The 16,756-nt window shown below is 46.5% G+C and overlaps 1 protein-coding gene across 1 annotated transcript in view; it reads right to left on the reverse strand.

Annotated features, from left to right (window-relative positions):
• Positions 1–15,821, reverse strand: part of LOC119941372 (putative N-acetylated-alpha-linked acidic dipeptidase) — a 44,744-nt gene extending 28,923 nt beyond the window's left edge. The window contains exons 1-5 of the mRNA XM_038761780.1: positions 15,456–15,821; positions 11,283–11,391; positions 7,924–8,110; positions 6,578–6,679; positions 229–354 (exon numbers count right to left, since the gene is read on the reverse strand). Coding sequence (XP_038617708.1) covers positions 229–354; positions 6,578–6,679; positions 7,924–8,110; positions 11,283–11,391; positions 15,456–15,573 — 642 coding nt within the window. The 5' untranslated portion in view covers positions 15,574–15,821. The remainder of the gene's footprint in view (positions 1–228; positions 355–6,577; positions 6,680–7,923; positions 8,111–11,282; positions 11,392–15,455) is intronic.
• Positions 15,822–16,756: the final 935 nt, after the last annotated feature.

Here is a 16,756-nt window from a genome sequence, read left to right on the forward strand (position 1 = left end):
ATATAGAGATGGTCCCTACCCAACAACGAGCTCACAGTCCAGATACTGTGAGCCAGATGTGGGAGACTGACTTGGTTCAATCTGACAATCTTGTATCCCCACAGTGCTTAGCACAAAGTACTTAATACATATAATTAATATGAGGCCACTAACTGGAACTAGCATATGTACAGGAACCATCCACACAAATCATATGAAATGAGCAGAGGTGTTGAGATGTGGCTTTACCTTATTGCCTCTGAAAATTTTCCCATATCTAGCGATTACAATCTTCCCAGTACAATTGATTCCCAAATCCCGCTCCAGCTTGAAGAAATCCTGAGTCCGGCCATAGTTCACGTATACCAAATCCCCCTGTTGGAAAACAGAAATTATTTGCAGCACAGCCAGAAAAGGAAGCTTCTGGTGATTCCGCCTATATAAATGAAACCCCTCTAAAAATAGAAGTTTGGAGAACTAATCCAAGAAGGATGGAAGTAGACAGGAGATTCAGGGAAGAAGCAGGCAAGTGAACAGTGTGGGAGCTGGTAAAATACAGAGCAGATAAATAAATGTGCCAATCACTGGCTTCCCTATATCCATGGATGCTACAGAGACACCTAGCAGAACAGATTCTGGATCCATGTTGAGGAATTGTACAGAACATGGATGACTTAACTCACAGTCCTTTTTCCAAGTTGATTGGAAGAGCAAATGAAAAACACCTTCCATTTTACTAGTACTTGGCATCAATTTTGGGGTCTCACCCAGGGGTCATACAATCAGGGAATGTGATGACACTGGAATAGAGTGATTAGAATTCCCAACACATGTTAATTTCCTGTTTCCTTCTATTTTGCACTCAAAGGCTTTGCCCATGTTCCAGCTAAATTCCTAAAGACAGATGCTATGAGTAACCTGCAATTTGACAACTGCAATCATAATGAAATTCATTCTTCCTTGTGGAAATGGGCCTTTCGTGGAACAGGACACAGAGGCATATGCACTCAGAATGCCTGATTGTTCTCTGATAGTGCAGGGAGAAATGATAACTGTGGTATTTCTTAAGTATTTATTATGTATTAAGCACTGTCTAGTCTTGGAACCTGTCTGTCTTGTCTCCGCTGGTAGAGACAAGATAATCTGGTGGTTCTAAATCCCTGCTTCACATGGTGCTCTAGTAAGGGTTTTTAAAAAATATTAGTGATGGTATTTATCAAGCCTTGCTCGGTGCCTCTAGACTGTAAGCTCGCTGTGGGCAAGGAATGTGTCTATTAGATTGTCATATTGTACTCTCCCAAGTGCTCTTACAGTGCTCTGCACACAGAAAGCGCTCGACTGACTGCCTGACAAGCACTGAGGTGAATACAACCAAATTGATCTATAATATTTGACCACTTACTCTGTTAAGAGCACTGTACTGAGCATTTGGGGAGAGTAAACTAGAGTTTGTAGACATGACCCTGGTGCTCAAGGAGCTAACAGTCTAGAGGGGGACAGACTGAATTGAACAAACAATTCCGCCGGAGTCCTGGACCCCATACAGAGCTCACAGTTTTAGGAGGGAGAGGACTGACAATTACTCTTCTCAGCCTAAGGGCCCCACTCCAAGTGAGGAGGGGAGGCAGGGGTGGGTGGTGGGACTTTTGGTGTCCTGGGGAGTTTGTGGGGGAAGAGGGAGGAAGCTGGGGAAAGAGGAGGTGGAGGTGGGAGAAGAAAGGGAGAAGGTAAAAGGGGGAGACAGGGAGAGGAGGAGGTAGGGAGAGGAGGGTTGTTTAAACACCCTGATGTGGGGAGACGGGCTCTACCGATCTCTCCCTGGTCTCTCGTCAGCATCGGAGCCCCATTGTCTTAAGGGGGAGGGTTCCTCCTTCCAAGATCTCTGCTGGGCTAAATGGTTTGTCGTGGTTAATTTGGTCTGTTGATTGTGTCGGTTATTATAATTCTATATTCCAATCTTATTGATCCTCTCCCCCATTTAGGTTAAAAACTGCTCTTGGGAGGGATTATAGCTCATCTGTTTACATTATATAGATTTACCCCAGTTTAGCACAGTGCTTTGCACAGAGAAAACACTACTAAAATCCCATTTCATTCCCCTTCCCCCCTTATCCCCAGACTGTAAACCCCTTGGAGTATAGGGACTATATCCTCAAATTTTTCCCAGTGCTTACCATAGTGCACTGCACATCTTAGGTGCTTAGTAAATGCTATCACTCCTCCTAATATCCTTGTTGAATTAATACACAGTGGAAAACCCAACATCCTCCACAGGTTCCTGACCAGATCTACGGGGTTACATGAACTCCTCCAATTCCCCATCTGAACCAGCAGTCACCTTCCCTGTCTGTAGGGGTTCCCAAAGCTGAGGACAATAAATTTCTTCTGTAGCAGCTAGTCATAAATGTTGCAGATAGCCAAGATTCCTGTTGATTCGGTTCACCACAACACATCACATTAGCTTTCAAATAACAACCCCTTAACTGTTCGCTCATATGGAATTTGTAGTCTATTCTAAGATCCAATCAGAGGACCTGGGTTCTAATCTCTGTTATGGCACCTCCCTGCTGTGTGACCATGGCCAAGTCACTTAACTTCTCTGTCCCTCAGCTGCCTCGTCCGCAAAATGGAAATGAAATACCTGTTCTCCCTCCCTCTTATATAGTGAACCCCATGTGGGACAGGCACTGAATCCAATCAGTAAATACTGTATCTACCTCAGGACTTGGTATACATAGTAAGTGCTTAACAAATGCCACAATTATTTTTGTTAGTATTATCTAATTCACCCCCATTGTGTTTCTTTAGTTCCAACTATGCTTAGCTAGACATCCCTATCTTGCATCTGGGGTGACTAGAACGTAAATCATCTTGGCTTCAATCCTTAAATGGAGAAGCTGCGTGGCCTAATGGATAGAGCACAGGCCTGGCAGTTAGTTAGAAGGACCTGGGTTCTGATCCCAGCTCTACCACCTGTCTGCTGTGTGACCTTGGGCATGTCACTTCACTTCTTTGTGCCTCAGTTCCCTCGTCTGTGAAATGGGGATTGAAACTGGGAGCCCTGTGTGGGACAAGGACTGTGTCCAACCCGATTATTGTGTATCTACCTCGTGCTCAGTACAGTGCCTGGCACATAGTGTTTAACAAATACCACAATATCAATAATAATAAGTGGGTTACTCTGCACTTGGCCCTCACACATGATTTTATCAATCAATGGTATTAATCATTATTATCATCGGTATTAACTGAGCACTCACAGTGTGCAGGGCACTGTACTAAGTGCTTGGGAGAATAAAATCCAATAGAATTGACAGATACATTCCCTACCTACAAGGAGGTTACAGTTCACAGGGAGAGACAGTCAGTGAAATAAATTACAGATATGTACATAAGTGCTACGGGGCTGAGGGTGGGATGAATATCAGAGGATTTCTCCAAAGTATCAGGATTTAATGCCATTTTCTGAGCTCCTAATAACCCTGCACATCCCAATTGGCACTGAGGCTGTGAGAATGGATTTGAACAGGACCTCCTAGGATAAAACACGCCATCTGACAACATCAGCACACCACTTCTCCGATGCCAATCGAGTTTGATTTTGAAATGCTCGGAGGACAAACAATAGCTGCCTTGTCTTGTTTACACTGCACTATTGTCCTCCAGAGGAGAGTAAAATACCGCATGGTACTGCATTATTGCTTCTTCAGGCGGATTCTCTCTTGTGCATTCCCTGCTGTGGAATCTGAAGGATTCAGGGGCAGGACTGGATTAGCGCTGGGATAGTGGAGATAAATTTTTCCAGCATTTCCAGAGCCCCCAGGGCTGGGAGAATCCTGGAAGGGGGGTTGGGGGAAGATCCATATTTTATCCAAAATTCCATTATTCCTTCCAAGCTGCTCTAATTTGCTCTGAGCCAAGAAGCCATGCAGATTCAGGTAGGAAAGCACAGATATGGAAGCAGTGCTAATAATGGTAATATTTGGTAAGCACTTACTGTGTGCTGAGTACTGTATTAAGCACTGGGGCAGATACAATTCAATCGGATCAGACCCAGATCCCATCCCACATGGGGTTTACAGTGTAAGGGAGAGGTAGAACAGATATTTTATCCTTTTTACGGATGAGGAAACTGAGGCACAGAATATTTAAGTGACCAACTTGCCCATGGTCTCACAGCGGGCAATATAGTGGCTGGGATTAGAACCCAGGTCTCCAGGCTCTTACTCTTGTGCTCTTTCCATGATACCTCTCAATCAATCAATGGTACTTACTTTTCCTACTTTCACTTCTGATACAGAAAACTGGGAGCCCTTGAGGGTAAACAAACTTCTCTCTGGCTTCTACTGTTTGCCTTAATTCCAGTTAGCATTTAAACATTTCAAGACTTCAGTGTTTCTCTCTCTGCACCAACCCCACCCCCATGACTGCCCCTCCTCCTCCAGATAAACTGGACCTCTCCACAGATGTGAAGTAAAATGGCTGGAATCCCCTGGGGCTGCTGTTTTCTCGGGAAAGTCCGGAATTCATTCCACTACCCAGATTCTGTTAGCTTCAAACGCTCTGGTGTGGAGCCAGTGAATCCTCATGGCAGAAATCCCCTGAATTTGGATTAGCAAATCAGACGGGTTGATCCAAATTTTAAGTGGAGAAACAAATTAGCCTCCAATGAGGAACAGAATTAACAGATAGAGCAGCCTGCCAAGATGGATATACTGATCAAGCAATTTGTGTTGTATTTTCCCATTGTACCAATCGGTTATCGCATTCAGTGATTACAACAGGGGTGAGACTTCACAGCAACAGAGAGTAGATTCAACACTACAAGTTTGAGACTTGGAAATCAGTGTACACAGCCTAGCCCAGTGGAAAGAGTGGAAAGAGCATGGGACACAGAGTGTCTCTGCCACTAGCTGCTGGATGACCTTGGCCAAGTCATTAGCCTCTCAGGATCTCCATTTCCTCATTGTTAAAATGGAGATAAGCTACCTACTCTATCTCGTAGATTGGGAACTCTGTGTAAAACAGGGACTGTGCCTGATACGATTATCTGGTATCTAACCCTGCCCATAGCACAGTGCTTAGCATACAAGTTGTTGATCAAGCCAGATGGAAAGAGCCCAGTCAGTCAATCAATCGTATTTATTGAGCGCTTACCATATGCAGTGCATTGTACTAAGTGCTTGGGAGAGTACCATACAACAATTAACAGACCTATTCCCTGCCCCAGTCTAAAGATTTGAGAGTCAGAGGATCTGGGTTCTAATCCCAGCCTCTGCCTCTTGCCTGCTGGGTGACTTTGGTTGAGTCATTTCACTTCTCTGGACCTCTGTTTCCTTATCTGTAAAACAGGGATTCAATACCTGTCAATCAATCAATCGTATTTATTGAGCGCTTACTGTGTGCAGAGCACTGTACTAAGCGTTTGGGAAGTACAAGTTGGCAACATATAGAGACAGTCCCTACCCAACAGTGGGCTCACAGTCTCCTACTTCGTCTGTGAGCTCCCTGTGGGACAGGGACTGTGTCCACCCTGATTCTCTTGAATCTACCCCAGCACTTAGTACAGTCCTTGGAAGCAGAGTGGCTTAGTGGAAAGAGCATGGGCTTGGGAGTAAAAGGTTGTGGGTTCTAATCCCAACTCTGTCACTTGTCAGCTGTGTGACTTTGGGCAAGTCACTTAACTTCTCAGTGCATCAGTTACCTCAACTGTAAAATGTGGGTTAATAATAATAATAACAATAATAATAATGACATTTATTAAGCACTTACTATGTGCAAAGCACTGTTTTAAGTGCTGGGAAGGTCACAAGGAGATCAGGTTGTCCCATGGGGGGCTCACAGTCTTAATCTCCATTTTACAGATGAGGGAACTGAGGCACAGAGAAGTTAAGTGACTTGCCCAAAGTCACACAGCTGACAATTGGCAGAGCCGGGATTCAAACCCATGACCCCGACTCCAAAGCCCATGCTCTTTCCACTGACCCATGCTGCTTCTCTGTGACTGTGAGCCCCACGTGGGATGACCTTATTATCTTGTATCTATCCCAGCACTTAGAACAGTATTCAGCACACAGTGATCACTTAACAAATACCATCATAATGATGGCATTGATTAAGCGCTTACTATGTGCAAAGCACTGTTCTAAGCGCTGGGGAGGATACAAAGTGATTAGGTTGTCCCACGTGGGGCTCACAGACTTCATCCCCATTTTACAGATGAGGGAACTGAGGCACAGAGAAGTCAAGTAACTTGCCCATAGTCACCCAGCTGACAAGTGGTGGAGCCGGGATTTGAACCCATGATCTCTGACTCCAAAGCCCGGGCTCTTTCCACTGAGCCACGCTGCTTCTCTGATGATGATGATCATCATCATCATCATCATCACAGAGTAAGTGCTTAAGAAATATCACAATGATTATCATCACCCTCCTCCAGCTTCCCAGGATGAACACAGAGATGGGAGCCCTTCCAACTCCTCATCCCACCCCAGAGTTGGCAGGGCCTGAGTGTCTCAAGTCTCTCCGTCAGCCACCCAGCTGCTTCCCACATTCCCCAGCCCTCCCTGACAAGAAGACGATGCACAGGGCTCCTCACCTCAGGCTTGCCTTGTGGGGAAAATGCGCTGAAGGGGGGCACCACATCAGAGACGTTTTCGTAGCCTTCCGGAGGTGGCTCGAACAATGATGTTTTGAAGATCTAAAGGAAAGTCACATTTCAACTTTCAGCTCCTTACAGGGAGGGATTGGGTCTTCTAATTCTATTGTACTTTCCCAAGCGCTCAGACCATCGTTTAAGAGTTAAAAGACAAGCACCCTACTCTCTAGGGTACAGCCTAATAGAACAAGGTAAGTCTCCATAACTAAATCTGAGAAGTGAAGGTTGCTTTTCGTTTTAGCATCTGGTCTATCAGTGGTATTTATTGAGAGCTTACTGTGTGCAAAGCATTGTACTAAGCACTTGGGAGAGTGCAATACAACATTCATTCATTCAATCGTATTTATTGAGTGCTTACTGTGTGCAGAGCACTGTACTAAGTGCTTGGAAAGTACAATTCAGCTCAAAAGAGAGACAATCCCTGCCCATAATGGGCTCACAGTCTAGAAGGGGGGAGACAGACATCAAAACAAGTGAACAGGCATCAATAGCATCAATATAAATAAATAGAATTATAGATATATAAAAAGATTGTAAATACCTAGGAGGGTCTAGAATAGATCACCTAAGAGTGCTGAGATAAAATTTTCTCCCCCTTTTAGACTGTGAGCCCACTGTTGGGTAGGGACTGTCTCTATGTGTTGCCAATTTGTACTTCCCAAGCGCTTAGTACAGTGCTCTGCACATAGTAAGCGCTCAATAAATACGATTGATGATGATGATGATATATACACATAAAAACAAGTAAACAGGCATTAATGTAAATATATAGAATTATAGATATGTACATATATACACAAATGATGTGGGGTGGGGGTGTAGAGCAAAGGGAGCAAGTCGGGCGATGGGGAGGGGAAGGGGAGCTGAGGAAAATGGGGGCTTAGTCTGGGAAGGCCTCTTGGAGGAGGTGAGCCTTCAGTAGGGTTTTGAAGGGGGGGAATGTGATTGTTTGGCAGATTTGAGGAGGGAGGGCGTTCCAGGACAGAGGTAGGACGTGGGCAGGGGTCGACAGCAGGACAGGCGAGAACGAGGCCCAGTGAGAAGGTTAGCATCAGAGGAGCAGAGTGTATGGGCTGGGATGGAGAAGGAGAGGAGAGTTAGTACATACGTTCCTTGCCCCCAACAAGTTTACAGTCTAGCCTAACTTCACGATAAATTATTAGTCCGGTTAGCTAGACTCAGGGGTTTGAAGTGGGCAATGAAATACTAAAGCAATCCCATTTCCCACTTTGACTAATGACACACAGTATATACAAGGGACTTCCAGAATATTCCCTTCCCTTTACCTCGGTTCCATCTTCGTCGACGATTGCGATGTAGTTGGGATCAGTCTCATTAGGGTGGGATAAAAGGACATCATAATGAGTGATCTCAGCTGAATCCAGTCCAAACTCCTTCCACTGGGCTTGGATTTGCTGTGCCAGAAGGAAGTTCTGCTCTGTCCCTGCCAGATGTGGGAGTCGGGTAAAATTGCTAATGGGCAGAAATGTGCAGTCATTAGAAACCCACCGTGGCAACCGATGTTTGATGTTCGGCTGGGTGAGCGCTTCAGAGAACAGGCACCCTCTAAACCCAAGATATTCTTAATTTCAACAAGACGCTGTACCATTGGCAGCACAAATAAGCTTTTCAGAAGGCCATTAATTGACAAGAGTCAAAATGCAGACTTTTTAACGATTTTTTCAGCTTTTGGGGTGGGAATCACTCTTCATATGGAATAAATATTTTTGTTGGCAAGCCAATGTCACTGACTAGAAGTTCAGCTCTTTATTTCATATGGAAAAACAGCTCCATTTGTGAGGCATATTCTGATGGCTAAGCCAGTCTTAATTATAATCAATGTGTCCTTTGGGAGGAAAAGGTATTTTGCGAAATCACTCTAAGACCATATTAGCCAAATCAAAATGAAGGTGAGAATCACAGTAGTTATTCAAATAATTCTGACTGAAAATAATAATAATAACAATGGTATTTGTTAAGCGCTTACTATGTGCTAGGCACTGTTCTAAGCATCGGGGTAGATACAAGATAATTGGGTTGGACAAAGTCCTTGTCCCACGGGGCTCACCGTCTTAATCCCCATTTTACAGATGAGGGAACTGAGGTCCAGAGAAGTTAAGTGGCTTGCCCAAGGTCACAGAGCAGACAAGTGGCAGAGCCGGGATTAGAACTCATGACCTTCTGACTCCCATGCCCTTATCTGAAGTTTACGGTACTTCTTTTGAGGGGCAGGCCATATCTTGCACAGCTTGAAACAAATTCTGAAGCCCTGTGGATAACGTTATGGTTTCAAAAAATATATAATGTGAAGAAACCCATTATCTACTATTAATAGGCTAAGTCATTTTGCTTCCCAAGGTCCACTGTGACCTCCGGTGTGTTTTGATAGATAACTCAAATTAATCCAATCACTTTCGGGCATTAACTTTTATGCTAGATCTGCAATCCGGGCATAGAAAAACATCTGTGGGTTTTTGTACTGTTGTTTTTGTTTGGGTTAGTATAAAGTTGTATACACTAGTCTTAATGACTGCCGATATTTGTCAATTGCACTGCTGTATTTTACTTTTTTGTTTGGGTTAATATAAAGCTATGTACACTAGTCACAATGACTGCTGATGTTTGTCAATATCAACACTGCATTAGCTGCCAGACTACACTGCCCTTTGGGAGAAATTTTTTGGGTCAGGTTTACAATCCTTTCCACCCATATGTTGAGAGGTGTAGAACCTTGCCAACTGCCAGGGTCATCAATTGGCTGCATCAGGTCACTAGCCTGTGTCACTAATCAAGTGACTGAGAACCAGCTTCCTTCATTTCACTGGAATTTGGGAAAAAGAAGTTTTCTGGAGCCAACTCAGCTCTCCCCAGGTGGTCTCATATTGAAGGAAGATGGGCCCATCAGAAGTAGAAAGGTTTTCCAGTGGCTGATTTGCTCTCATCTGCCAGGGATCTATCCCCTCAAAACAGTTGTATGATATTTCAGCAGGTCATCATGATCTCGTTGAAAGGTGGTGGAATTTGCATAGCCATGCTGAAAGGCTGTTTCTAGCAATCAAATAAAACTCCCATCATCAAAAGATGCAACTTGGTCCTTTAAGGACAGAAGATGCTTATTGCAGCAGACCTCTGGAGTTTAGGTCAGGTCTAAGTCCCTAAAACCCAAGAGCTGAACATAGTGGGCTTTGTAGATGGGAGGACTAGGTCTCCTCATAAGATTCCAATTTTCATTAGGTGGATGACTTGGATATTATTTTGAAAGTAAAGACCATTGAACTTGGGCTCATTCAAAACTTTCATTGAACTATACTATTAGATGAAGAGAAAACTGGGGGTTCAGGTGCCCAGGGATGACTTCTTTGGTCAAGAGAAAAAAATTGTGGCTATAAGGAATGCTACAGTGGTACCTAGGTCACACTTCTTAAAGATTAGGTTCATAACCAAAGTTCCAACCAGGAAGGACCTTAGTCAAGTTATTTAATGGTATTTGAGTGCTCATTATTCTGGTAAGCACAGCTATGTGCCCAAGTCATGATCCCCATTGTGGGCATAGCGGGGCAGCAAGAGTCAATCGTGTAGATACAGCAGGAGCAAAAACAAGGATGTAGTGGTTAGTAATAACAGTATAATGGGGTGAAGTTACCAAATGAATAATTGAATATGTGTATACATTAATGCTGAAGGTGGATGGGAAGAGCCCAGGCTTGGGAGTCGGAGGATGTGGGTTCTAATCCCAGATCTCTGCCACTTGTCTGCTCTGTGACCTTCGGCAAGTCACTTAACTTGTGTGCCTCAGTTACCTCATCTGTAAAATGGGGATTAAGACTGTGAGCCCATGTGGGACATGGGACTGTGATCAATTGATTATGTTGTATCTACCCCAGGACTTAGAACAACAGCTGGCGCATAGTACATGCTTAACAAATACCATTATTATTAGTATTTATTAATGCTTACTATGTACCAAGCACTGGATTAAGTATTGGAGTAAATACAAGGTTATGAGATCAGACACAGTTTCTGTCCCACAAGGGGCTCACAATCTAAGAGGAGAGAGAACAGGTATTGAATTCCCCTTTAACAAATGAAGAAATTGAGGCACAGAGAAATTACTGACTTGCCTAAGGTCACAGAGCAGATAAGTGGCCAAGGTGTGATTAGAATCCAGGTCTCCTGACTCCCAGTCTTGAACTCTTTCTAGACTGTGAGCCTGTTGTTGGGTAGGGATTGTCTCTATTTGTTGCCAAATTTTACTCTCCAAGCTCTTAGTACAGTGTTCTGCACACAGTAAGCGCTCAATAAATGTGACTGAATGAATGAATTTCCACTAGACCACTCGGCTTCTGATATGCAATTTGCAGATGAAAAATCAAAAGTGAGGCTTGGGGAACCTATTCATTCATTCAATCATATTTATTGAGTGCTTACACTGTACTAAGCGCTTGGGAAGAACAAGTCAGCAACATATAGAGACGGTCTCTACCCAACAACGGGCTCACAGTCTAGAAGCGGGAGACAGAAAACAAAACAAAACATGCTTGGGGGGGTGGTCTTGATTCCTGAATATGACGTTATAAAGCAGTCCCCCTTCCCAAGGATATATCCTGACTTTTACTTTTTCATAAAAAGAGTATGTGGTACCTACTATAAGAACTTCTTGATGTTTTCAGCTTTCATTTCTGCCAGAAATGATTTCTTCATACTTCCCTGAGGACTGATGGTGCTACAATTACTGCTGGGCTTTGCAAACCATCCTGGAAAACAGACCCAAATGTAATAAGGACAGATGCTGGAAAGGAGCAAATGGACCTCATTGTGGATTGCTTTGATCAATCGATCAGTTGTATTTAACACTTACTGTGTGCAAAGCACTGTATTAAGCACTTGGGAGAGCACAAAACAATAATATAACAGACACATTCCCTGCCCAAGAGCTTCAAACCTTGTCCTACTGATCTTCTCATGATACTTCCTGATTCTCACCCTTGTCCATTTTGCAATAACAACTTTGACTTGCAAAGCAATATAAAAACCACCCTGTCCTCTAAAGATATGACTTCCTTCTCCAAAGACTCTCTGAGGAATACTTCTTCTGAATCGAAGTCTGCTTCTGGGTCTCTTCCTCATTTAAAATGTGGGTTGGGGAAGGAGAAGCATGGTAAATTGGAAACCAGAGCTTTCCCCTGCCAGTCTGACCTCTTTCATTGTTAAAATACCTTAGAAAACCATTATTCAAGTAAGGGATGCTGTGTGGCTTTTAGAGAACCTTTAGAAAGCTATTTAGAAACAATTCATTTCTGACAAGTAATCACTGGATTATGATTATAATGAGATGGCAATGTAAGATGGGAGTTGTTTCTACTGTGCTTTTAACTGCTAATGTCACCTAATCCTTCCAAATGAGGATGTATTTTTCCAGGGAAATGTTGTCACATTTAAATAGGTAGGTTGTAAGGGTTCAAGGTAATTCATTAAAATGCAAAGCCAAATGCTTTCACTGTCATGACTGTGAACTTGAAAGGGGCCAAGAGCCTTTTATAAATAACTGGTATTTGTAAAGTGCTTGCTCTATGCCAAGCACTGGACTAAGAGCTGGGGTAGAGAAAATTATTTTATGAGCACTTAGTCAGATTTTAGCAGCCCTGTCCTACATGGGAGGGAAAACTGGGATCTAATCTCCATTTTACAGGTGAGGAAACTGAAGTGACTCGCTCAAGTTAACACAGCAGGCAAGTAGCAGAGGTGGGATTAGAACCCAGGTCCTCTGCCGCCCAAGCCTGTGCTCTTTCCAGTAGGTCATCTCCCAAAGCTGCAGCTTTCCAGATCGGGAGCCTTGAATCTCTCCCTTGATTTTTGGACCACTGGCCCGCAAACCTTTTCTGTCTGAGGAGTACCGCAGAGGTGGAAAGGCCCTCTTGATCCTTTCCTCTTCTCCCAAGTGCCCTGACTTGTTCCTTTTATTCATCCCCCCCTTCCAGCCCCACAGAACTTACGTACATATCTATCATTTATTTATTTATACTAATGTTTGTCTCCCCCTCTAGACTGTAAGCTCATTGTGGGCTGGGAAAGTGTCTGTTGTGCGGTCCTCTCCCAAGCGTTTTGTCCAGTGATCTGCAGATAATAAGCGCTCAGTAAATAATAAGATTGACAGATCGATAGGTGGGTTCCTGCATGCCTCCCCACCTGGGAGTAACTCTGCAAGGCATCTGAAGGAAACGTCTGTGGCTGAGGACACCGTCTTCATAATTCTTTCCTGCTGTTAGGGGTGGCCCTGTATGTCACCCAAAGCGGACAAGTCCCCAAAAACGTGGAGCACGTGAGTAGTAATGAGAATAACTGTGTCATTTGTTAAGTATTTACTATGTGCCAGGCACTGTACTAAGCGCTTTGAAGCCTAGTGGAAAGAACACGGGCCTGGGAATCAGAAGGACTTGAGTTCTAATCCCAGCTCTGCCACTTCTCTGCTGTGTGACTTTGTGCAAGTCACATCACTTTTCTGGGCCTCTGTTCCCTCATCTCTAAAATGGGGATCAAGACTGTGGGCCCCTTGTGGGACAGGGACTATGTCCACTCTATCTTGTGTCTATCCCAGTACTTAGTACAGTACTTGGCACATAGTAAATGCTTAAAAAATATACCAAAGTTATTATTATTAATACAAGCAAATTATTCATCTATTCAATTGTATTTATTGAGCTCTTACTATGTGCAAAGCACTGCACTAGGCACTTGGAAGAGTATTGTATAACAAGAAACTCACATTCCCTCCCACCACGAGGTCAGGATTAGAAGCCGTCCCCCATGGGCTCACGGTCTTAACCCCCATTTCACAGATGAGGTCACCGAGGCACAAAGAAGTCACTTGCACAAGGTCACGCAGCTAAGCGGCCAGGGCGGAATTAGAACCCAGAACCTGCGCCGTCCCCTGCTGCTGGAGGATTCATCCATTCACTCGTAGTTACTGAGCGCTTACTGTGTGCAAAGCACTGTACTAAGCAGTCAGCGTAGCTCAGTGGAAAGAGCGCGGGCTTGGGAGTCAGAGGTCATGGGTTCGAATCCTGACTCAGCCACTTGTCAGCTGTGTGACCTTGGGCAACTTCTCTGTGGCTTAGTTAAATCAACTGTAAAATGGGGATTAAGACTGTAAATCCCACGTGGGATAACCTGATCACCTTGTATCCCCCCCGGCGCTTAGAACAGTGCTTCGCCCATAGTAAGCGCTTATCAAATACCATCATTATTATTATTAATACCATTATTATTATTATTACAATACAACAATAAAGAGAGACGATCCCTGCCCACAACGTGTTCACAGTGTGAAGCGGCATGGCTTGGTGGATAAACCAAGGGCCTGAGAGTTATAAATTCACGGGTTCTAATCCCACTTGTCTGCTGTGTGACCTTGGGCGAGTCGTTTCTCTTCCTCCTGGCCTCAGTTCCCTCATCTGTAAAACGGGGGTTGAAAAAGCGAGCCCCGGTGGGGGACAGGGGCCTGTGTCCAACCCGATTCGCTTGTGTCCGCCCCAGCGCTTAGCACAGTGCCTGGCACAGAGTAAGCGCTTAACAAATGCCCCATAGAGGCAGCGTGAGCACGGGCTTTGGGCACAGTGCCTGGCACAAAGTAAGCGCTTAACAAATGCCCCGTAGAAGCACCGTGGCTCAGTGGAAAGAGCACGGACTTTTGGATTCAGAGGTCATGGGTTCAAATTCCGGCTCCTCCAATTGTCAGCTGTGTGACTTTGGGCGAGTCACTTCACTTCTCTGGGCTTCGGTTCCCTTATCTGTAAAATGGAGATTAAGACTGTGAGCCCCCCGTGGGACAACCTGAATACCCTGTAACCTCCCCCAGCGCTTAGCACAGTCCTTTGCACATAGTAAGCGCTTAACAGATGCCCCGTGGAAGCAGCGGGGCTTAGTGGAAAGTGCACGGGCTTTGAGCACAGTGCCTGGCACAAAGTACGCGCTTAACAAATGCCCCGTAGAAGCACCGTGGCTCAGTGGAAAGAGCCCGGACTTTTTTGGACTCAGAGGTTATGGGTTCAAATGCCGCTCCGCCAACTGTCAGCTGTGTGACTTTGAGCGAGTCCACTTCTCTGTGCCTCGGTTCCCTCATCTGTAAAATGGGGATGAAAACTGTGAGGCCCCCATGGGACAACCTGATCACCCTGTGACCTCCCCAGCGCTTAGCACAGTGCCTGGCACAAAGTAAGCGCTTAACAAATGCCCCGTAGAAGCAGCGTGGCTCAGTGGAAAGAGCACGGACTTTTTTGTACTCAGAGGTTATGGGTTCAAATCCCTACTCCGCCAACTGTCAGCTGTGTGACTTTGGACCAGTCCACTTCTCTGTGCCTCGGTTCCCTCATCTCTAAAATGGGGATGAAAACTGTGAGCCCCCCATGGGACAACCTGATCACCCTGTAACCTCCCCAGCGCTTAGCACAGTGCCTGGCACAAAGTAAGCGCTTAACAAATGCCCCGTAGAAGCAGCGTGGCTCAGTGGAAAGAGCCCGGACTTTTTTGGACTCAGAGGTCTTGGGTTCAAATCCCGACTCCGTCAGCTGCGTGACTTTGAGCGAGTCCACTTCTCTGTGCCTCGGTTCCCTCGTCTGTCAAATGGGGATGAAGACTGTGGGCCCCCCGTGGGACAACCTGATCACCCTGTGACCTCCCCAGCGCTTAGAACAGTGCTTTGCACATAGTAAGCGCTTAACAAATGCCATTATTATTATTATTATTGTGATTATTGGAGGAGGCGAAGTTCCGGAGGGGCTAGAGTTGTGGGGGCGAGAGGAGGACGAGGGTCCGGTCCTACCGATTAGGAAGCCGAGCAGGAGGAGGAGGAGGAGGAGGAGGAGGAAGCAGAGGAGGGGGATGGAGGCGGTGCCCGGCCCCCGGACGGGCTCTGCGCGCTCCTGCAGCGGACTCCACATCCTCGGGCTACGGGATGCTCGTGCACCGGGATGCTCGTGCACCGGGATGCTCGTCCACCGGGATGCTCGTGCACCGGGATGCTCGTGCACCGGGCTCGTCGTAGTCCGAGCTGCTCGTGCACAGGGATGCCCGTGCACCGGGATACTTGTGCTCTGGGTTGCTCGTGCACAGGGATGCTCGTGCACCGGCTTGCTCGTGCACAGGGATGCGCGTGCACCGGGCTCCTCGTGCTCCGAGCTGCTCGTGGTCCGGGTTGCTCGTGCACAGGGATGCTCGTGCACCAGGCTCCTCGTGGTACGAGCTGCTCATGCACCGGGATGCTCGTGCTCCGAGCTGTTCGTGCACCGGGATGCTCGTGCACTGGGTTCCTCGTGGCCCGAGGTGCTCGTGCACCGGGATGCTCCTGCACCGAGAGGCTCGTGCTCCGGGTTGCTCGTGCACAGGGATGCTCGTGCACCGGGCTCCTCGTGCACAGGGCTCCGCGTGCACCGGGTTCCTCGAGGTCCGAGCTGCTCGTGCACCGGGATGCTCGTGCACCGGGCTGCTCGTGCACCGGGCTTCTTGTGGTCCGAGCTGCTCGTGCACCGGGATGCTCGTGCACCGGGATGCTCGTGCACCGGGATGCTCGTGCACTGGGCTCCTCGAGGTCCGAGATGCTCGTGCACCGGGATGCTCGTGTTCCGAGCTGCTCGTGCACCGGGATGCTCGTGCACCGGGATGCTCGTGCACCGGGATGCTCGTGCTCCGAGCTGCTCGTGCACCGGGATGCTCGTGCACCGAACTGCTCGTGCACCGGGCTCCTCGTGGTCCGAGCTGCTCGTGCACTGGGCTCCTCGTGGTCCGAGCTGCTCGTGCACCGGGATGCTCGTGCTCCGGGCTGCTCGTGCACCGGGCTGCTCGTGCACCCGGATGCGCGTGCACCGAGATGCTCGTGCTCCGGGTTGCTCGTTCACCGGACTCCTCGTGCACCAAGATGCTCGTGCACCGGGCTCCAAGTGGACTGGGATGCTCGTGCTCCGGGCTCCTCGTACACCGAGATGCTCGTGCACCGGAATGCTCGTGCTCCGAGATAATAATAATAATAGTAATGGCATTTATTAAGCTTTTACTATCAATCAATCAATCGTATTTATTGAGCGCTTACTGTGTGCAGAGCACTGTACTAAGCGCTTGGGAAGTACA

This window comes from Tachyglossus aculeatus, chromosome 20 (genome assembly GCF_015852505.1).
Source record: "Tachyglossus aculeatus isolate mTacAcu1 chromosome 20, mTacAcu1.pri, whole genome shotgun sequence".
NCBI lineage: Eukaryota > Metazoa > Chordata > Mammalia > Monotremata > Tachyglossidae > Tachyglossus > Tachyglossus aculeatus.